At 42.8% G+C, this 23,401-nt stretch overlaps 1 protein-coding gene across 13 annotated transcripts in view; it reads left to right on the top strand.

The window, feature by feature from the left end:
• LOC144503002 (lysine-specific demethylase 2B-like) overlaps positions 1-23,401 on the top strand; it is a 237,834-nt gene that overhangs the window by 83,017 nt on the left and 131,416 nt on the right. For 12 of the 13 annotated variants that reach the window (XM_078227483.1, XM_078227489.1, XM_078227486.1 and 9 more), the window contains exon 5: positions 11,401-11,579. The exons of the other annotated variant lie outside the window; for it this stretch is intronic. In XM_078227483.1, coding sequence (XP_078083609.1) covers positions 11,401-11,579 — 179 coding nt within the window. The remainder of the gene's footprint in view (positions 1-11,400; positions 11,580-23,401) is intronic. 13 annotated transcript variants of the gene reach the window in all.

Genomic DNA, 23,401 nt, shown 5'->3' with positions numbered 1-23,401 from the left:
CTAATGGCTCTGGAAATACCTTGCTCCATAAGCAAGCAGAAAAAACGTCTGACCTTTGGTCGGTGTAAAGTTCAAAGTTTGTTCAGGATCATAGAAACCCTACAGTGCAGAAGGAAGCCATTTGGCCCATCGAGCCTGCACTGACGAAGATCCCACCCAGGCTCTACCCCTGTAACCCCACATATTTACCCTGCTAGTCCCCCTGACACTGACAGACAATTTAGCATGACCAATTCCCTAACCCGCACACCTTTGGACTGTGGGAGGAAACCGGAACACACGGAGGAAACCACAGAGAATGTACAGACTCCGCACAGACAGTGACCGAGGCTGGGAATTGAACCCGGGTCTCCGGTGCTGTGAGGCGGCAGTGCTAACCACTGTGCCACCGTGTCGATCCCAGTCCACAGAATATTTGCATACTATAGACTTTGAAAGAGGTAAACGATAGAAGTTGAGTGAATCATGAAGTAATCTGTGTAAGTGTTTTGGACATACAGGAGAGAAGGCAAAAAATAGCAGGTTAAAAATCTTTGTTCTTTAGTTGAAGACTAAAGACTGTTGTAGAGAAACAAAGCAATGATTAAATTAATTTCAAGAACTGTGCAAAAGGAGTAAGAGGAATTATTGTGTGTAATGTTCAAAACTTGTTCAAAGTATAAATTATGGAAGCTTTTGAGAACCTATTCACTCAACAATGGAACTGCATATAATGCAGAAAAAGTTATTTTAAAATGTATTGAAAAAGTTTTCTGTTCAAGGTGTGTAGATTTGATTGTTTTAAAAATACATGGACAAACTTAGATTAATTAAGTGGATTAACATATTTCTTTTTATGGGATTTAGCCTTGTATTGGGCATTGAAACAATTGAGTGGTTTAGCAGCTTAATGTACCACACCCTTGGCAATAAGGAAAACCCTAAAGCTTTCTATAGGTATGTCAGGAATAAAAGAATGACTAGGGTAAGATTAGGACCAGTCAAGGACAGTAGTGGGAAGTTGTGCGTGGAGTCCGAAGAGATAGGAGAGGCGCTTAATGAATATTTTTCGTCAGGAATAACAGGATTACAGAGTACTGGGCTAATGGTAAGATACTTGGTAGTGTGGATGAGCATGGAGATCTCGGTGTCCATGTGCATAGATCCCTGAAAGTTGGCACCCAGGTTGATAGGGTTGTTAAGAAGGCGTACGGAGTGTTAGCTTTTATTGGTAGAGGGACTGAGTTTCGGAGCCATGAGGTCATGTTGCAGCTGTACAAAACTCTGGTGCGGCTGCATTTGGAGTATTGCGTACAGTTCTGGTCGCCGCATTATAGGAAGGATGTGGAAGCATTGGAAAGGGTGCAGAGGAGATTTACCAGGATGTTGCCTGGTATGGTGGGAAGGTCTTATGAGGAAAGGCTGAGGGACTTGAGGTTGTTTTCGTAGAGAGAAGGTTAAGAGGTGACTTAATAGAGGCATTCAAGATGATCAGTGGATTAGATAGGGTGGACAGTGAGAGCCTTTTTCCTCAGATGGTGATAGCTAGCACGAGGGGACATAGCTTTAAATTGAGGGGTGATAGATATAGGACAGATGTCAGAGGTAGGTTCTTTACTCAGAGAGTAGTAAGGGCGTGGAATGCCCTGCCTGCAGCAGTAGTGGACTCGCCAACATTAAGGACATTTAAATGGTCATTGGATAAACATATGGATGATATTGGAATAGTGTAGATTAGAGGGGCTTTAGATTGGTTTCACAGGTCGGTGCAACATCGAGGGCCGAAGGGCCTGTAATGTGCTGTAATGTTCTATGTTCTATAACTTAGTTTTGGGCCTCAGTTTCTACTGATGTTCAGGCTCAGTCTTCATAAAATCATAAGAAACGAGTGGTTTGGCCATTTGGTCCACCAAGACTGTGCCAGTACTTATGGTTGATCTGATTGTGGCCTTAACTCCACTTTCCCTCCCGTTGTTCATAACTTTTGATTCCCTTGTCTCAGCCTTGTTTATATTCATTGACTTGGTCTCTACTACTCCCTAGGGAAGATAATCCCAAAGACTAGGCGGCACGGTAGCACAGTGGTTAGCACTGCTGCTTCACAGCTCCAGGGACCTGGGTTCGATTCCCGGCTTAGGTCACTGTCTGTGTGGAGTTTGCACATTCTCCTCGTGTCTGTGTGGGTTTCCTCCGGGTGCTCCGGTTTCCTCCCACAGTCCAAAGATGTGCGGCTTAGGTCGATTGGCCATGCTAAAATTGCCCCTGAGATGCGTAGGTTAGAGGGATTAGTGGGTAAAATATGTAGGGATATGGGGGTAGGGCCTGGGTGGGATTGTGGTCGGTGCAGACGCGATGGGCCGAATGGCCTCTTTCTGTACTGTAGGGATTCTATCATATAAAGACTACTGATCCTCTGACAGATGAAATTCATAGAAACTAGAAGCAAGAGTAGGCCATTCGGCCCTTCAAGCCTGCTCCGCCATCCATTTTGATCATGGCTGATCATTGATAATAGACTTCAGGAACTTCCCCAATATCAATGTTAAGCTCACTGGCCTATCGTTCCCTGTTTTCTCGCTACTTCCCTTTTTGAATAGCAGGCTTATATTGGCTACCTTCCAATCTGTAGGAACTATTCCAGAGTCCAAAGATTTTTGGAAAATAACTACCAATGGATTTATATTTTCCAGGGCCACTTCCTTACTGGGATGAACATTATCAGGCCCTGGGGATTTATCCGCCTTGAATTCCATCAATTTCCCTAAAACCATTTCTCTACTAATGCTGATTTCCTTCAGCTCCTCACTAAAACATGTTTCTCTCAGCACTTCTGGTACATTATTCATGTCTTCTTTCGTGGAGATTGAAGCAAAGTGCAAATTTAATTCCTCAGCCATTCCTTTATTCCCCGTTATGAATTCTCCAGTTTCTGATGAAGGGCCTACATTTGTTTTTGTCAATCTTTTTCTCTTTAGAAACCTATAGAAACTTTTACAGTCAGTTTTTATGTTCCCCGCGAGCTTACTTTTGTATTCTATTTTTCCCTCCTTAATCCTTTGCTGAATTTTAAACTGCGCCCAATCCTCAGGCCTACAGCCTTTTCTCGCCAATTTGTATGCTTCTTCCTTGAATCTGATACTATCTCTAATTTCCTTTCTCATCTGTCTTAAATGGGAGACACCCTAGATTTTAAACTGGGTACCTAGTTCTTGACTTCTCGGTAGTGATACATTCTCTTAGCACCTACCCTGTCCCACAAAATCTTATGGTTCAATAAGATCACCTCTCATTCTTCCAAATTCCAGTAAATGTTGGCATACATACGATCATATGAATCAGGAGGAGATCCCTCAAACCTGCTCCTCCATTCAATAAGATCATGGCTGATCTAATTTTAACTTCAACTTCACATTCCTGCCCACCCCCAATAGTGGTTAGTGCTGCTGCCTCCCAGCGCCAAGGACCCAGGTTAGATTCCCGGCTTGGGTCACTGCCTGTGCCGAGTCTGCACGTTCTCCACGTGTCTGCGTGGCTTTCCTCCGGGTGCGCCGGTTTCCTCCCACAGTCTGAAAGACGTACATTGTTAAATTCTCCCTCGGTGTACCCAAACAGGCGCCGGAGTGTGGCGACTCAGGGATTTTCACAGTAACTTCATTGCAGTGTTAATGTAAGTCTACATGTGACGCTAATAAATAAACTTTTAAACAATAACCTTTCACCCGCTTGCTTATCAAGAATCTATCTACTTCTGCCTTAAAGATATTCAAAGACTCTCTGCTCCAACCACCTTTTGAGGAAGAGAATTCCAAAGTGTCTCAACCCTCTGGAAGAAATTTTCTTTCCCTCTGTCTTAAATGGGAGACACCCTAAATGGACATACCCTTTTTTTTTAAACAGTAATGCCTGGTTCTAGATTTTCCCACAAGAGGAAACATCCTTTCCATTTCCACCTTGCCAGGACTCCACAGGATCTTGTATGTTTCAATCATGTTGTCTGTTACTCTTCTAAACTCCAGTGGATAGAGTCATAAAAAATAATCATGAATCACACCATTTTACAGCATGGAAACGAGCCCTTCGGCCCAACAAGGATCAGTACTAGGATCTCAACTCTAAATAAATGATTTGGATGAAGGGGGCAGTGGTGTGGTCACTAAATATGTTGATGACACAAAGATGGGTAAAAAAATAAATTGTGAAGAGGACGCAAGGGGGCTACAAAAGGATATGGATAGTTTAGATGAGCAGGCAAAGATCTGGAAGATGGAGTGTAATGTGGAAAAATGTGAAGTTTTCCATTTTGGCAGGATGAATCAACAAAGGCATGCAGAGCCTCTGGCTCTGATCTTCAGGTCGTCGTTGGCCTCTGGTATAGTACCAGAAGATTGGAGGTTAGCGAATGTTGTCCCATTGTTTAAGAAGGGGAACAGAGACTTCCCCGGGAATTATAGACCGGTGAGTCTCACTTCTGTTGTCGGCAAGATGTTGGAAAAAATTATAAGGGATAGGATTTATAGTTATTTGGAGAGTAATGAATTGATAGGTGATAGTCAGCATGGTTTTGTGGCAGGTAGGTCGTGCCTTACTAACCTTATTGAGTTTTTTGAGAAAGTGACCAAGGAGGTGGATGGGGGCAAGGCAGTGGACGTGGTATATATGGATTTTAGTAAGGCGTTTGATAAGGTTCACCATGGTAGGCTTCTGCAGAAAATGCAGATGTATGGGATTGGGGGTGATCTAGGAAATTGGATCAGGAATTGGCTAGCGGATAGGAAACAGAGGGTGGTGGTTGATAGTAAATATTCATCATGGAGTGCGGTTACAAGTGGTGTACCTCAGGGATCTGTTTTGGGGCCACTGCTGTTTGTAATATTTATTAATGATCTGGATGAGGGTATAGTTGGGTGGATTAGCAAATTTGCTGATGACACCAAAGTCGGTGGTGTGGTAGACAGTGAGGAAGGGTGTCGTAGTTTGCAGGAAGACTTAGACAGGTTGCAAAGTTGGGCCGAGAGGTGGCGGATGGAGTTTAATGCTGAGAAGTGTGAGGTAATTCACTTTGGTAGGAATAACAGATGTGTTGAGTATAGGGCTAACGGGAGGACTTTGAATAGTGTGGAGGAGCAGAGGGATCTAGGTGTATGTGTGCATAGATCCCTGAAAGTTGGGAATCAAGTAGATAAGGTTGTTAAGAAGGCATATGGTGTCTTGGCGTTTATTGGTAGGGGGATTGAATTTAGGAGTCGTAGCGTTATGCTGCAACTGTACACAACTCTGGTGCGGCCGCACTTGGAGTACTGTGTGCAGTTCTGGTCCCCACATTACAGGAAGGATGTGGAGGCTTTGGAGAGGGTGCAGAGGAGGTTTACCAGGATGTTGCCTGGTATGGAGGGGAGATCCTATGAGGAGAGGCTGAGGGATTTGGGATTGTTTTCGCTGGAAAGGCGGCGGCTAAGAGGGGATCTTATTGAAACATATAAGATGATTAGAGGTTTAGATAGGGTGGATAGTGATAGCCTTTTTCCTCTGATGGAGATATCCAGCACGAGGGGGCATGGCTTTAAATTGAGGGGGGGTAGTTATAGAACCGATGTCAGGGGTAGGTTCTTTACCCAGAGGGTGGTGAGGGATTGGAATGCCCTGCCAGCATCAGTTGTAAATGCGCCTAGTTTGGGGGCGTTTAAGAGATCCGTAGATAGGTTCATGGACGAAAAGAAATTGGTTTAGGTTGGAGGGTCACAGTTTTTTTTTTAACTGGTCGGTGCAACATCGTGGGCCGAAGGGCCTGTTCTGCGCTGTAATGTTCTATGTTCTATGTTCTATCTAAATAGTGAGAGATTACAGAGTTCTGTGATGTAGAGGGATCTGGGTGTCCTAGTACATGAATCACAAAAGGTTAGTATGTAGGTGCAGCAAACATCTAGCAAAGCTAATAGAATGTTATCATTTATTGAGAGGGGAATTGACTACAAGAGGAGGGAGGTAATGCTTCAGTTTTACAGGCTACTGGCGAGACCACATCTGGAGTACTGTATTCAGTGCTGGTTCAGATCTGGACACCTGGAAACTTGAAGTTCTTGACCAGGGATTCTATGATTTCCATTTTGTCCCCATTCATGTAGACAGCGACATGTCCTCCACTATGTTTCCTGAAGTTGATGACATTGAGGGAGGGATTACTGTCTTCGCACCATTTCACCAGATTCTATGGGCACCTCCCATCGCGACGTGCTAATTTTTTTGTGCATCGGGCTGGGGATGTGTGTGTCGGCCATTTTTCGGGATTTGCGCATGCGTTCCTGACACGTGTGTCTCCCACCGCCGGAGAGCAGGTGCAGTTGAGACCATGTTGGAAACCAGTGGGCGGGGGGGGGGGGGGGGGGGGCATTACCGCTGGGGGGGTTGCTGGAGATCAGGACGCTCGGTTTGGGTGGGTGGCGGGGGGGGGGTTGGGGTTGGCCCGGGATTGCTCATGGGGCCATGATCGGGCCATTTTGGGGGGGTGGGGGGTTGGAAGGGCAGCACTGCGAGGCCTCGGGCTGGCCAGTGATCGAGCTGGCCAGCAAATGGGAGTCTGACAGTTTGGGGCCACTGCGCATGCGCAGCGTTCTGGAACTGTCAGACTCTGGCGTGAATAGACCTCCCCCCCCCCCCCCCCCAAGAATTTAATGATATTCACGATTGTGATCTCTGCATTGCACAGAGTGTGGGAGATTCGATTCTGAACTCCCACTGAAAAAACAATCGTGAATTACACCATTTGTCCCGCCAATTCAGCACTTAGAATTTTTGGGGGGGAGTCACCACCTATATCTGTTTCCTGCACTCCGTCTCATTGTCCAGGATCACACATGACTAATTGTCATTTAGATAAGGTGCTGGATGATAGCCAGGCAAGTGAAACCATAGCCTACCAGTCAACATCTTCAAGCAACGTTTCATTTTTTAAGAAAGTAAAATAGAAGTTCAGTGTAAGTTAAATTGTTTTGACCCAGGCTATCTAATCCATGGCGAATTATTTGCAATCCTTTTTTTTACCAAGGGTCCCTTTATCATTGATTTCTAGCCTAAGTTGTGTGTGGTGTTTATTGGGTAGGTGCCAGAGCTCCTGAACTATTGCATCTTCATTCTTAAGAAGTTTTAAACAGCTGCACTTCTTCCAAAATAGGCATTATAATAGAAGGAAGAGTCCTCCATTTTTTTCAGACATGCCATGATTTGTGCCTTCGTTTTGCTGAAGCAGTAATATTTCTTGGAGGCGCTTTTGTTGCATGCATTTGATTCCGTATACGGACTGCTGTTTGTGTCCTGTCTTTATGCTCGTTCAGAGAATTTGTACACTCGTGGAACTGGAAATATTTATTCTTGCCTCACTGTTTTGGAATTGCTTTAATGCTGGCCATTGTAGGGACTAGGTACCATGAAGCTGCAACTTGTAGTTATTGCCAGTGGCACAAGACCTGTGATGGGGCCATGGGGCAGTTGTATCTGATTGCACATGGAACAGCAGCTTTGGAGTAAGTCCAGACCTGTGAGAAAGCACACACTTGTTATACCAACATTAGAATATGCTTTCCTTTTACTATTCAAATTTAACGTTATCCGTGCCAAAATACACCACGTCAGGGCATACATCTGTCACCTATTTATTTCTTAGTTGTTTGAGAAGAGAAAATAGCATTTGAGAATTATAATGAAAATTGAATAGGTATAACCTAATTAAAAGTATATTCTATAAGTCTGATATTTTGATTTGAAAGAACATTTGGTGTTTTTTTTGCAGTTTAGTTTTGCTGTAACCTTGAAGTTGATCTATGAAAGAGAGCAAATTTCCAGTTGATCATTGACCTCTTGTGGCCAACTTTAAAACTACAATGCTTCTGCTTTTTCACCTGCAGTCACGAGCTTAGAGCGTGCACTGAATGCCACAGTGATCAGCATCCATTTTAAAACAAAGTTTAGAACTTGAACCCTGATTACAATAAGGGAACTGCATTAAGTGAGCTCTCGAGTAAGTGAAAACTGAATTAGCGTAAACAGAATGCCAGCATAAAATTGGGGTTTCCCCTTGCTGTAGTCCGTAACTGGTAGATTAGTGACTTACTGACCATCACTGGTGAACAGGCCCAGCTATTCTACCTGTTCTTCAACTGCAGTAATGTTATCTTGTGTGATTTTTAAATACCTGCTTTAAGTACAATGGATGCAATTAGCCCTCTGTTCTCCACCTAGAAATTTAATTAATTCCAAAATAAATGACACAGAACTGTGTGCAGTTCTGGTCGCCACATTATAGGAATGATGTAATTGCACTGGAGGGGGTGCAGAGGAGATTCACCAGGATGCTGCCTGGGATGGAACATTTAAGTTATAAAGAGAGGTTGGGTAGGCTTGGGTTCTTTTCGTTGGAGCAGAGAAGACTGAGAGGTGACCTGATCGAGGTGTATAAGTTTGAGAGATGTGGACAGAGTGGATAAGGAGCAGCTGTTCTCCTTAGTTGAAGGAGGTTTAGGGGGGATTTGAGGAAAAACTTTTTTACCCAGAGAGTGGTGATGGCCTGGAATGCACTGCCTGGGAGGGTGGTAGAGGTGGGATGCCTCACATCCTTTAAAAAGTACCTGGATGAGCACTCGGTACGTCATAACATTCAGGGCTATGGACCAAGTGCTGGCAGATGGGATGGCAGATAGGTGGGAGCTCAGGTGTTTCTAATGTGTTGGTGCAGATTCGATGGGCCGAAGGGCCTCTTCTGCGCTGTATGATTCTACGACTACAGCCCCACAAAGTAAGCAAAAAATCATCTCCATGTTTATTATAGCAAATGCTTCATTCCAATGCAGCTGCCCAGGAAAATAGTCTCCAAAACAGAAAGCTGTTTTCTGTCTGATATGATTTCCAAAGCCTGAATATAAGGATTACATTTTTTATTATCTTTAGAAAGTGGTCTGGCTGTTTCTATCTTGCTACCTAGCTGTCTCTGCCTTGTCTGTGGATATATCTTTGTCTATCACTGTACATTTTACATTCACACTTGCCTTTCTATATATTTTCCTGCCTACCCCTCCATGTCCATGTTTAATAGGCAGTGCAAACAACAAAGTGGCTTTTCCAAGAGCCTTTATTGAACTGTAGCAAATGTCTGTTTCATAATACACCATAATGCCATAATGAATTCAAGAGTTATTTGTAGTAATGAATAAAAAGCAAAAACCTGCAGATGAAGGATTGAAATGCCGAAAACATACAGCAGAATAGTCAACATACAGCAGAATAGTCAACATCCTGACAAAGGATTCACACCATAAGCGATAATTAATTTTTCCTCTGCAGGCTGAGCATTTCCATTTTTTTCTTTTTATTTTACCCCCACAATTCGCAGTAGTCATCATAGAAGAAATCATAGAATCCCTACAGTACAGAAAGAGGCCATTCGGCCCATCGAGTCTACACCGACCACAATCCCACCCAGGCCCTACCCCCATATCCCTACATATTTACCCGCTAATCCCTCTAACCTACCCATCTCAGGACACTAAGGGGCAATTTTTTTAGCACGGCCAATCAACCTAACCCGCACATCTTTGGACTGTGGGAGGAAACCGGAGCACCCGGAGGAAACCCACGCAGACACGAGGAGAATGTGCAAACTCCACACAGACAGTGACCCGAGCCGGGAATCGAACCCAGGTCCCTGGAGCTGTGAAGCAGCAGTGCTAACCACTGTGCTACCGTGCCGCCCAGTCATGGGAGCAGTTATTTGTTAATCAGTAATTGCACACAGAAAACCTCAGGCTGCTTAATTGGGTGCATTGCATTGACTCTGGGCAGAACTACTCACTCCTGTAAAACCAAGGTCATAGGTGCAGTCCAGTGAGGGTAAAAAAAACAAGTTAAATGACTGCTTCTGCAACTTTAGCAGCGACAAGGAAAGCCTTATTTCTAAAATTCTGTCTTCAAATGGATAATTATGGAGCTGAGAAGAATGATTGCAACTGGAGTTTGTAAATTGGCCAATTTTTAACGTTTGATTGTGTTTGGTATGGTAGTTACACTCTACCTCCCTGTGGACATCAGTTTTTCCCTAAGATTTGGCATTTTCAAGTTAAGCATTTTCTTTAACTGCTGAACCCAGACAACGAATATGCAACATTCTCAGAATATTGTTTCCCACTCCCCCATCTGAATCATTATTACAAGTAGCAACACAGAAAATATGGCTCAATGGGAAGTCATTTCCAATAATAATGCTATTATCGCATCCTCAGAAATGAAATTGTCAGAAACTAGTCATAAAAGGTGAGATTTGACCTGATTAGAGAAAAGACCTTGTTTAGATCAGCAAATAACTCTGCATGGATCACTAACTTACTATTTACTGAGATGTATGCATATTTATAGGAGATAATGAATAAAGACACTGAGTTCGCTGACCCATAAGCCAATGTAAAAATTGCTCAGGAAAAATAAATCATTACATTGGTCCAAGTATTCAGTATTTTGCAGTAGCTGCTGCTTTTAGTTTTGCAATCTCACTTAAAAAGAACAGTTTTGTTGTGCATATTGCAAGTTACCTTCTGCTTTCAGTTGCTGATCGCACAAAGCAAACTGATGGTGTCATACTCAAAGGCACACTGTTCTTTCTGCAGTACTTTAACTCAGTTTATAAGAAGTGCTTAACAATTTGCACAACTTTGGAAGTAAGAGCAGACACTGCTTTCTTGGTTTTGAATCAAGACCCAGTTCACTTGACGGCTCGTTGTGTAAGAATGTTCTGAATTTGATCTCCTTTGTTGGTCTCAAACAAGGTTGGGATTAGAGAGGCTAAAGTCAGCGAGGGCTTCTATCTTTGATTCCTGTCTTGTAATCTCTTGTGTCGATGTTGGATGAAGGCTAGATTGGAGATGGCTCTGATGCGCACACACACACACACACACACACACACCCCCCCCCCCCCCCCCCCCCTGTCAAGACTTGTAAATTGCCACTTGGACAAGGTCCCTGAGAATGACTGACTGATACTTTTGGATCATTGGCCAGTCATTTCAACAACATCTGAAGAGAGTAAGATACTTCATTTAATCCCTTATGGAAACCATTTTGTGTTTTTCCTTAATTAAGGGGCCAGGTTAAAAAGAAAGTATGATTAGAAGTGAATGAATGGATGTGAACATCCCGACTCATTATGAATTTCAATATGCTTCACAAAAATAGCATCTGTTATTGTTTGTATTACTGTGTGATACGTTTATACTATATCGGCGCAGGCTTGGTGAGCTAAAGTGCCTGTTCCGTGCTGTATTGTTCTTTGTTCTTTAATTCTGTTAGATTTTTGGTTCCATGAAGACGATAGCATAAATGGGTGTACAAAAATCAGACACTAAATTGAAGCTGATAAGAATTGTTTTGCTTTTTGTGATTCAGGGAGTCGTCGTATTGTGGATGTCATGGATGTTAGTACACAGAAAGGGATTGAGATGAGCATGTCACAATGGGTGAAATACTACGAAACACCAGAGGTGGAAAGAGATAAGCTCTATAATGTCATAAGCCTGGAATTCAGTCATACGAAACTTGAGAGCCTGGTCAAACGACCAAATGTGGTAAGAAAATTACATTCACGAGTACCTTTGTTTTTTACAGGTGTAGTAACTATGCACGGCAGATGATCAATGTTTGATTGTTCTCACTAACGAATGGCCTCATTTGTTATATTAGAGGAGTAACTTCTCATGGGTTGCAACATATTTCTGTGTCTTAATTTTTTTCATACAGTCCTTAATTTCTGTGTACTAATGTAAACAGTGTGGTTTAAAAATAATACATGGAGGAAAATTAAGTCTTCAAATTGAAGTACTTCACTTGCAATGTTTCAAAATTAAGGCATAATTTTAGCTGCAGGTAAATTTTCCAAGTTGCTGCATTTTCTTAAAATTAATACGTGTTAGCATTCCAAACAATTTCTGTATTAACCCTTTTTGTTAACAATTTAAAAATATATATCTGGCCGTTTACCTCGCTTACTTTTGATTCAAAAAGATGTTCATCCCTTGATGATGATGATAATACTAATACCAAAGAGGTTTAAATTATGAGTGCAGGTTGTATAAACTTGTCTTGTATTCCGCTAAGGACAGAAGATTGAATGATTTGGTCAAGATGTTCAACAGGGTAGATCCAGAGAAACGATTTCTTCTTGTCGTGAATGAAGCGCCTTAAAATTAGAGCTAGGCCATTTAGGAGGGAAATCAGGTAGCATTTGTTATGTAGAAGTCTGGAATTCTCTTCCTCCTAAAAGCTGTAGATACTGCAAAACTAGAAGATTATAGTAGATAGAGTTTTATTGGATCAGGGTATCAAGAGATCTTGATCTAAGGCAAGTGAGTGGAATTAACACAATCATGATTGAACTGAAAGCCAGGAAGCGTTGAGTGGCTTACTTCAGTTTCTATGTTCCTGAGATTGCCAGGAGAAGTTGCCATTTCTAGGCAGCATACTTTCGTAAATTATGAGCTCATACATGGTGATGCACGAATGAACACTCATGTTCGAGTGCCTTTATTTGTGTAGCACTATCCCAAAAGGACTAAAATAAACATTTTGAGTACAATTTTTTATTAAAAACAAAACATCCATGTTTTCTCTCTCTCCTTCAATCCTGTTGTTGTATTTTTAATTTCATAATTTTACTTTGGCTCAAGGGCTGGAAATACTTTATAATCAAAAATGCATGTGTTGGTTAAGTGATGAATAATGACTGGAACCCCAGGAGAATTTCTCTGTTCAACTCATGCCGTGGGATCTTTTACATTCACCTGAACAAGCAGTCTAGGTCTAAGTTTAATTTCTCCTCCAAAAGATGATAGGTCGATTGGCCATGCTAAATTGACCTTAGTGTCAGGGGGATTAGCGGGGTGATTGTGTGGGGTGGCGAGAGTAGGGCTGGGGTGTGATGTGGTCGGTGCAGACTCGATGAGCCAAATGGCCTCCTTCTGTACTGTGGGGATTCTATTCTACGATACTTTCGGCAATGTAGCACACCATCTAGTATTGCTTTGCAGTATTGATAAGAGCTGGAGAGGGGCTTAAAAACATAACGTTCGGCTCCAAGGTGCGTATGGTAACATTGGGCAAAACTGGCACCCTGTGGGTTTTATTTATTTATGGAGAAGAGACATTTTCCCATTTTTGATTGAATGGGGAATTTTATTGCTTAATCCATCATAGGAGCCAAAAATTAACTTTGAATATTTATTTTCCTTTTGGACCAAGTATTTTTTTAAAAAAATGGGTTTTCTTCCCCCATTCTCAGTGAGTTTATCCATTGAGTTATTGAACCAGATGACAAGTTTAGGCTTTTCTTGGAATTTTTTGAGTGGAGAGCTTTATTTTTTACCAACAGGGATTCCTGGAATGCCCCTGAAGCTTAATTAGCATCCATCAGTTTAAAGTAGTTTTGAATGCTGTGACAGTTAAAAATTCTGAACCCCCAACACTTTTGAATGTGAATAGCAACATGCCACACAACCCACTTTGTGATTTGATCCAGGTTTACAGAGAAATATAGAAACTCAAAATACTGTCAAAAGATAGTGGTTTTAAATACAAGTTATTGGTGCCATTTATATTGTTCATGAAGCAACAGGTTGTAAAATCAAAGACTTGCATTACTCTATATGACAGCCCAAGAGGAGATTTGTAAATAAATAAGTTTCCAGTAAAATCTACTGACAATATGTGTTTTTAAAGTATTGTTAGCTGACAGCATTAACCACAAAAGACAGGGACAGAACAATAGTGCAATATTGAACTTTTTTAAAATCCCAAATATACACATTATTGAAACATGGTTCCCCATGCACTGAGGTAAATTTGACCCTCAAGATTTCTCCCAGCCAAAACTGGTGAGTGCCCATTTTCTTCGACAAATTCATAGACACACGTGACTTTGAAATATGTGATTACTGAGCACAATTTTGTTAATGGCAACTATAAAAAAAAACGCATTACCCCATTTGCCAATTTATGCCAAATTCCAACCCCTTTTTTAAACAAAATCAACCAAAAGTGTCCATTTTTTTGGTTCAAATGGGCTGTTTTAGTAAACACCAAGGTGCCTTACTGGCTGCAACATATAAATATTTTCCATGAGTTTGCACATCCCAAAATTCTTCCCATTCTGATTTAGGATTTGTCCATCAACCAAGAACGGTCTTTTCTAAATCTCCAATTCCATGAAATATAAGCTGGACAAACCAGCAAGCCGGAAGTAAACACACACAAAATTAAGTTGCCTGGAGTTTGAGAGACGGATTGCCTGAACTTGCAGACCACAAAACATTTAGACATCACTGGTCTTCCACCACCTTCAAGCATATCACTGAATAAGTGTATTCAACCAGACGATCGCTTCCACAAAGACTCTGTGGGTCAATAAACTTCTGGGTGTGACAGAGCCACACAGATCAGGATTGTCAGTGGCTTGCTCCTTGATTTGTGCAGTGCTAGTTGATCTCAACTTGAACTGTAATGAGACCACTAACAGCTGAGCGCAGTGCTCCTGTACGGCGGGAGGCAAAAAGATTCAACAAGGTTTCCTCTATTAATCACATGACTGACGGCGAAAGCAAAGTGCATGCCTGTAGATATCAATGGGTGCGGAATGGGCCTGACGGCAATAGCAGTAACAGAAGAATAGACCTGCAGTCCTCACCAAGATCACACAGAGAAATGAATGGTCACTTTTGAAATGAAATAACCACAGGCTGCAGACAACTCTGCCTTGTAGAAGTTATACCTTCAAATGGTGGGGGGAGAGATAAGGAAGGAAAAAATATGAATGTCATGTAAATTATTCAAGAAGGTATAACTTATATGAGGCATCGTCTGTTTTGCAGAGGTGGTCTTATTTGGACAGATCGGCAGTGTGCAGGGAGGTGGAGGTGCTCGGTAACTTCATGCAAATGAGGGAAATATTGCCTTTACTTTTTTTCCCTGCCTTTTGTGGTTAAAGCTGTCAGCTAACAATTATTTAAGAACATTCCAAGGTGCTTTACAAAAAATGAAGTAAGAAATGAATAAGAATTTGTAAGAGATTGTTAGAATTTATATGGGATTGAAGGCACCAATGACGGAACAACTCAGAATAGCTGAAAGATTGGTTGAAAATAAAGGTTTTGAGAAGCTTTTTTAAGATTTAAGGAAAAGAGAGGCTGGGTGTTTTGGAGACGCCGAGTTTTACAGTGCACTGAATGGCTGGAACAATTTCCACTGACAGTGGACAAGAGTTTGCAAGTTTTAGTTGGGGCATATAGAATTATAAGGACTGCACCTTTGGCTTAATGGTAGCATTCCTGCCTCTGAGTAATGGGATCTATTCCCACACACGACCCTGGAGAGTGGAGATTAGAATTTGGTCTCAATGCTGGGTTGACACCCTGCTGGGCTCTCTCATGATGTGGCGTGTCTGCTGGCTCAGTACGTCAGAAGGGATCAGCATCGGTGAGTGGAGTCAGGCATGCTAGCTCTGAATATAGGGTTGATATTGAGCGGCCAACACAGGAAGTTTGTCTTCCTCCCATCCCTGCACCCCCCTCCATTGTAAAGGGTAAATGGTTCACTTTTGTCTTAATTGCAGCCCACCTCAGAAGATGCTCTGAATTCAAAATCATTGAGGAAGGGAACGGGGAAACACCTGATGATCCTCCTAAAATTCCAGTTTTTAATTCAAACAAATTCCTTGACTTGTGAAGAACGAGGATCAACATTACAAAACTGGTATCCAATAAAGTTCTTGCCCAAATATTGTTTGCTTTGCACGGTGGCACAGTGGTTAGCAATGCTGCCTCGCAGCGCCAGGGACCCGGGTTCGATTCCCGGCTTGGGTCACTGTCTGTGTGGAGTTTGCACGTTCTTCCCGTGTCTGTGTGGGTTTCCTCCGGGTACTCCCGTTTCCTCCCACAGTCCGAAAGATGTGTTGGTTAGGTGCATTGGCCATGCTAAATTCTCCCTCGGTGTACCCGAACAGGCACCGGAGTGTGGCGACTAGGGGATTTTCACAGTAACTTCATTACAGTGTTAATTGAAGCATACTTGTGACACTAATAAATAAACTTTAAAATGCATTTCCAGTTTTTTTTTCCTCATTTCAACCAGTAAATTTCCATGCGCTGTTCCTTCACTTAGCGCTTAGTTCTTTCAGCACATGGCTGTTTATTTAATGTCTTCATTTCTGGCTCCTGGTGCTGATTTTAAAGTTCCTCTCCTTATCTATCCTGCAAAGATGTCTTCAATTTTAAATCAACAGTGGGAGCTTGGATTGAAGTCAAGGCTTGAGGGGGCAAGCTGTCAAATAAATATCACAGTACTGACGCAGCAGCTGAAAGCTATGACTGATGGGAACATACTGGTATGACACAGTTGGATCTACTGTCTTTGGTGACATTGATTCAGTAGAAGGGAAGAAGCCAGCCAGGAGAAACCTCTGAGGGAAGGGTATGATCCATGTATAAGATGCCTACTCATACTTTTGGCCTCAAATAATTGTCAAATACAACTAGTCTCGTATGTGAATATTTGTGGAAACTTGCAATTTTGTTGAAAGAAATGGTTTAAAGTTTATCCATCAGTGTCACAAGTAGGCTTACATTAACACTGCAATTAAGTTACTGTGAAAACTGCCGAGTCGCCACACCCCGGCACCTGTTCGGGTACACTGAGGGAGAATTTAACATGGCCAATGCACCTTACTAGTACGTCTTTCGGACTGTGGGAGAAAACTGGAGCACCTGGAGGAAACCCACACAGACACTGGGAGAACGTGCAGACTCCGCATGTGACCCAAGCTAGGAATCGAACCTGGGTCCCTGGCACTGGGGCAGCAGTACTAACCACAGTGCCACCATGCCGCCTTAGGAAACTAGTATGTGACTTTTTTATTAGGATTATGTTTAACTAGTTCTGAAGTTTCCACATATTCCTTTCTTAATTGCACTGAGACTAAAATAATTGCAATTAAAAGTACTTGAAACCATTCTTGATGCTGCAGTTCCAAATATATGGTTTGTCACAAAGCTATTGCAAATCTGTATTTCAGTGGTTGACACCAATTTATAAATGTTCCAAAATAAGCTCCACATTTCACTTCAAAATATAGCTGCTGCAAATCCTGAAGTAATGACCTTAGAATTAAGTGCTTGTATTCATGTACAATACAGATTTTATGAATAAATAATGTTTTTTATCTGTAATAGGGAGCTGAATGCATTATAGGTAGTGAAAAATTGAAACCTAAATATTGATTTACAATAAAATTACAGGATTAGTAATTTGTGTGGCTTCAATCTTCTAATTCAGTGATCAATCAAACTAACGAATGTAAAACACCCGGTAACAGCCAAGATTAATCATTCATGTTCCATTATTGGGATGAAATAAATAGAATGTTTGAGGGGAAGAAACAGTGCGTGTTGATACAGGTCCTGCATTTAAGACAAGTGTAAGAGCATTGCAGAGAAATGGGTACTATTGCTAATTTAAAATGGGTACATGCATATAAGGATATAAAAAATGAACGTTAGCAACAGAGCTCAATCTAAAAGGCGGTACAGTGGTTAGCACTGCTGCCTCACGGTGCCGGGGACCCAGGTTCGATTCCAGCTACAGGTGGGTGTGGAGTTCGCACATTCTCCCCGTGTCTGCATGGGTTTCCTCCGGGTGCTCCAGTTTCCTCCCAGACTCCAATGATGTGTGGGTTAGGTTGATTGGCCATGGTAAATTGCCCCTTCGTGTCAGGGGGATTAGCAGGGTAAGTATGTGGGGTTATGGGAATAGGGCCTAGATGGGATTGTGGTCGGTGCAGACTTGGGGCGGCAGGGTAGCACAGTGATTAGCACTGCTGCCTCACAGCACCACGACCTGGATTCGATTCCCAGCTTGGGTCACTGTCTGTGTGGAGTCTGCACGTTCTCCCGTGCCTGTGTGGGTTTCCTCCGGGTGCTCCAGTTTCCTCCCACATTCTGAAAAAAGTGCTGGTTTAGGTGCATTGACCTGAACAAGCGCTGGACTGTGGCTACTAGGGGAATTTCACAGTAACTTCATTGCAGTGTCAATGTAAGCCTTACTTGTGATTAATAAATAAAAAACTTAAACTTAAATGATGGGCCGAATGGCCTCCTTCTGCACTGTAGGGATTCTATGAAAATTTTCAGTCTTCCTGTTAGTTCAAAGTAATTTTTTGCTTGTGCAACTTCAGATGCCTGTGTTACCTCACTGTAAACAGAGACAACCTGGGTTGACCAGCCTTTTGGTTTCATGTTTTCTTATTTTGTCATTGTCTCCCAGGCCTCCTGCTTTTTTTATTCCATTGGCGACGAAGGAGTCCAGTTTTATGGGGACAGACAGCTGGCAATTTCTGACCCAAATGTCCATTTTTTTGTATGCGAACTGAGAGATGAGCTGCTCACTAACGCGTTCACATGTTGAAACCCTGGCTGTCTTTGCCTGTTGCCCTCTGCAGCCCAGGGGCACTGTGGTGCCACAGCAACTATTCATTCTATGATTAGCAACCTTAGCACAGACTAAGGGTGATACCCACAGCATTGTAATCCAAGTGTTTTGATATCTTAATGGGCAGTGTCTTTACCCAGAATCCATCAGAGGAGTGCCCTGAGCTTCTTGAACCAGTCAAATCCAGCATCTTGAGGGCTAGGATGAGCCTTGATTCCAACTTCTTTTGCTCTAAAACAACATTAAGCCAAGTAGCAAGACTTAACACGATTCTTCCAGGCATGAGACAATTAAGGTGGCTTCCGGCTTTTGCTTGACTTTAGTGAGTTTCTGTCTCACATCTTTTGCCCCTTGTTAAACAACACCTTCCACTGATCAGTGTTTGTAGACTTCTTGACACTGTCGTTGACATCTTTGGTTAGCTTTACCAAGAACCTTTGGCTGCAATACTGTGACCAATTGTCTGGCAATGGGGATCACATTTAGTGGAGGAAAATCCACTGAAATTCTCATCTGTGTGCTGATATTTCAGCTGGAGCTTCATTTGAACCAAGAAATGTCTTTTCTGGCACCTGGTTCTCGAACAGGGAGCACTAGGGCACACATGCCCAAAACAGAACTAATTTTGGGTCAGCAGCACATTCATAGAAATCATGGAATCCCTACAGTGCAGAAAGAGGCCATTTGGCCCATCGAGTCTGCACTGACAACAATCCCACCAAGGCCCTATCCCCATAGCCACACACGTTTGCCCCACTAATCCTTCTAATCCACGCATCCTGGAACACTAAGGGGCAATTTAGCATGGCCAATCAACCTAAACTGCACATCTTTGGACTGTGGGAGGAAACCGGAGCACCTGGAGGAAACCAACGCAGACACGGGGAGAATGTGCAAACTCCACACAGACAGTGACCCAAGCCAGGAATCGAACCCAGGTCCCTGGAGCTGTGAGGCAGCAGTGCTAACCACTGTGCCACCATGCCGCCTGTAATTCACCCTGCCATTCTTGAGCACAATTCCAAACCGGTGGTGACGCAACTGACATTTGTGAAACGGTGTGTTTTGTGCCCTGCTAACATAAGACAATTACCATTTGTGTTATTTAGAGGCTTTAGCAGAAGCCAACTGCATTATTCTGTCCTAGCTGTCCTTTCAGCACTGCGCTTTTTTTTGCTCCAACTTGTGTGTCCCACAGCAGGCATCTCTGGTTTCATCACAGTTACAAACCCTGATATCTAATGGAAATGTTCAGTGGAAAAATATTTATTGGAATCTGCCTTTGTTAAACTTGGCAAACTCAGCTTTGGCAGATAGTTTATCATCATGAATGTTAAAGTGCTGGATTTCACGTTATGCCTCGAGTTCTGAAAAGCACCCAGTCGTACTGATAAATTCTAATTCTGTGGTCTAACTTTCTTGCCTTGACCTGTTTCCGCCTGCTGATACAAATTGCTGAGCTTGAACAAATGATTTGCTGGACATGATTAAGGGCCTTAACATGGGGCAAGTAGATAGTCTTGTGCTGCTTACTGTTATCTCCAACTTTGAAGGTTAGTCACTGTTGTAATTATGGAATAAAATGTCTTCATTGACTGTAAAGTGCTTTGGGATACCCTCAGGCAGTGGTTCCCAAACTTTTTTCATTGGGCCGCACTTTCGGAATAAAAATTTGCTCGCGCCACACCAAATTTTTTATTGATAAGAAATACATTCAAAAACAAAAAAAAACAACTCCGAGCAGTGTTTTATAACATAGAACACAACTACTTTATAATCATGGGACATCCAGAAAGTATAAAACAATGCAGCTACATAAAAACATGATTCATTCCTAAAATATACTTATAGACGAGCCTCTTACATATGTAACCTTAAGTAAGTATACAAACTCAATGAAAGGTGTGAGCTTGTTTTTGTCAGGTAATCTCATTTATATTAGACCTAATTTGAGACAAACTCTCATCTCCTCGTCAACACAAAGAAGCCTTTCTCTTAATCAGACAGGATTAAGGAGAATCCTAAGGCATTTTATTCATATGTTAGGAACAAAAGAGTTGTCAGGGAAAACGTCGGACTTCTCAGGGACAAAGGAGGGGAATTATGCTTAGAACCCAAGGGAGTAGGGGAGATCCTAAATGAATACTTTGCATCGGTATTCACAAAGGAGAGGGATTTGTTGACTGGGAGTGTCTCAGAGGGAGGTGTTGACCCGTTAGAGAGAATCTCCATTACAAGGGAGGAAGTGTTAGGTTTTTTAGGTAACATTAAAACTGACAAATCCCCAGGGCCTGATAGCATCTATCCTAGACTGCTCAGGGAGACCAGAGATGTAATTGCTGGGCCTCTGACGGAAATCTTTGTCTCTTCATTGGACACAGGTCAGGTCCCTGAGGATTGGAGGATAGCGAATGTGGTACCGTTATTTAAGAAGGGTAGCAGGGATATTTCGGGTAATTATAGGCCAGTGAGCTTGACGTCCGTGGTAGGGAAATTGTTGGAGAGGATTCTTAGAGACAGGATGTATGTGCATTTAGAACGGAACAATCTCATTAGTGACAGACAGCATGGTTTTGTAAGAGGGAGGTCATGCCTTACAAATTTGGTGGAGTTTTTTGAGGAAGTGACAAAAACGGTTGATGAAGGAAGGGCCGTGGATGTCGTCTATATGGATTTCAGTAAGGCATTTGACAAAGTCCCACATGGCAGGTTGGTTAAGAAGGTTAAGGTTCATGGGATACAAGGAGAGGTGGCTAGATGGGTAGAAAACTGGCTTGGCCACAGGAAGAAGTTTAACAACACCAGGTGTTGTTAAACTTCTTACTGTGTTTACCCCAGTCCAATGCCGGCATCTCCACATCTTGGCCACAGGAGACAGAGGGTAGCAATCGAAGGGTCTTTTTCCGGCTGGAGGTCTGTGACCAGTGGTGTTCCGCAGGGCTCTGTACTGGGACCTCTGCTATTTGTGATGTATATAAATGATTTGGAAGAAGGTGTAACTGGTGTTATCAGCAAGTTTGCGGAGGACACGAAGATGGCTGGACTTGCGGATAGCGATGAACATTGTCGGACAATACAGCAGGATATAGATAGGCTGGAAAATTGGGCGGAGAAATGGCAGATGGAATTTAATCCAGATAAATGCGAAGTGATGCATTTGGAAGAACTAATGTAGGGGTGAGTTATACAATCAATGGCAGAGCCATCAAGAGTATAGAAACACAGAGGGACCTAGGTGTGCAAGTCCACAAATCCTTGAAGGTGGCAACACAGGTGGAGAAGGTGGTGAAGAAGGCATATGGCATGCTTGCCTTTATAAGACAGGATATAGAGTATAAAAGCTGGAGTCTGATGTTGCAGCTGTATAGAACGCTGGTTAGGCCACATTTGGAGTACTGCGTCCAGTCCTGGTCGCTGGACTATCAGAAGGACGTGGAGGTTTTAGAGAGAGTGCAGAGAAGGTTTACCAGGGTGTTGCCTGGTATGGAGGGTCTTAGCTATGAGGAGAGATTGGGTAAACTGGGCTTGTTCTCCCTGGAAAGACGGAGAATGAGGGGAGACCTAATAGAGGTGTACAAAATTATGAAGGGTATAGATAGGGTGAACAGTGGGAAGCTTTTTCCCAGATCGGAGGTGATGATCACGCGGGGTCACGGGCTCAAGGTGAAAGGGGCGAGGTTTAACTCAGATATCAGAGGGACGTTTTTTACACAGAGGGTGGTGGGGGCCTGGAATGCGCTGCCAAGTAGGGTGGTGGAGGCAGACACGCTGGCATCGTTTAAGACTTACCTGGATAGTCACATGAGCAGTCTGGGAATGGAGGGATACAAACGAGTGGTCTAGTTGGACCAGTGAGCGGCACAGGCTTGGAGGGCCGAAGGGCCTGTTTCCAGTGCTGTACTGTTCTTTGTTCTTTTCTGGTCTTTGATATTTGTCAGAGCTGAAAATCCCTGTTCACAACATTATGTCGTGGAGAACTGTAGAAGAATAGCTAATGCTCTTGAAGAGATGCGTGGATATTGTTTCTGGTTGTATATCCAAAAAGAGTCCAGTGGCATACTCCCGTGTTTCATTTTCAAGGTACGATCACTCAAAATGCAGGCCATTTCCTCCTCCTCATCCAGCTGGAATTCGCAAAGGGGTCTCTAACCCAGTCGAATTTTTCTGTCGACAACGATGGGAAGTAATGATCAATCTTTTCTGCCGGTGTTGCAAGATGTTCCTGTATGAGGCCGTACAATTCATTGCTCGTTTTAAAACTTTTTACCAGTGGGAACATTTCGAGGTTATGTTGCATCGCTCTTCCGAGCCAGAGCTGAAGTTTTTTTTGAATGCAGTTAGTTTGTCTGTCGTTGTGAGGATATTGTCATCGCGGCCTTGCATACTGGCATTGGGCACATTCAACCGGGAAAAGACATCGGCCAAATATGCCAGCTTTGCACACCAGTCATTGTCATCCAGTTGGTGGTACAATGGGTTCCCTTCTTGTTCCAAAAATTCTCTTAAATCGTTCTTCAGTTCCAACACCCGATTTAAAACTTTTCCGCGGGACATCCAGCGAACCTCCAAGTGCAGAATTAGGCATTGATGTTTTGATTCCATGTCTTTGCAGAGTTGAGCAAATAAGCGCGCCTTGAATGGTTTTGCTTTGATGAAGATCACAATGCGCACAGTCTGATCTAGAACCAACTTCAAATCAGCTACAAGGGTCTTGGTGATTAATGCCTCTGTGTAAAAAACAGTGAGTTGGTATGACATCTGGATTTTTCTGTTTGAAGAGTGCTGCCAAGCCTCTCACATTCCCCATCATATATGGCGCTCCATCCATACAAATTCCAATACAAGAATCCCATGAAATCTCAACTTTTTCCAAATACTCAGACAAGGTTTGGAAAATATCTTGTCCTCTGGTATGTTT

This window comes from Mustelus asterias, chromosome 13, assembly GCF_964213995.1.
Source record: "Mustelus asterias chromosome 13, sMusAst1.hap1.1, whole genome shotgun sequence".
NCBI classification, from domain to species: Eukaryota; Metazoa; Chordata; class Chondrichthyes; order Carcharhiniformes; family Triakidae; genus Mustelus; species Mustelus asterias.
Note: the sequence above shows the minus strand (reverse complement) of the source record. Positions and strands in the feature narration are given on the sequence as shown.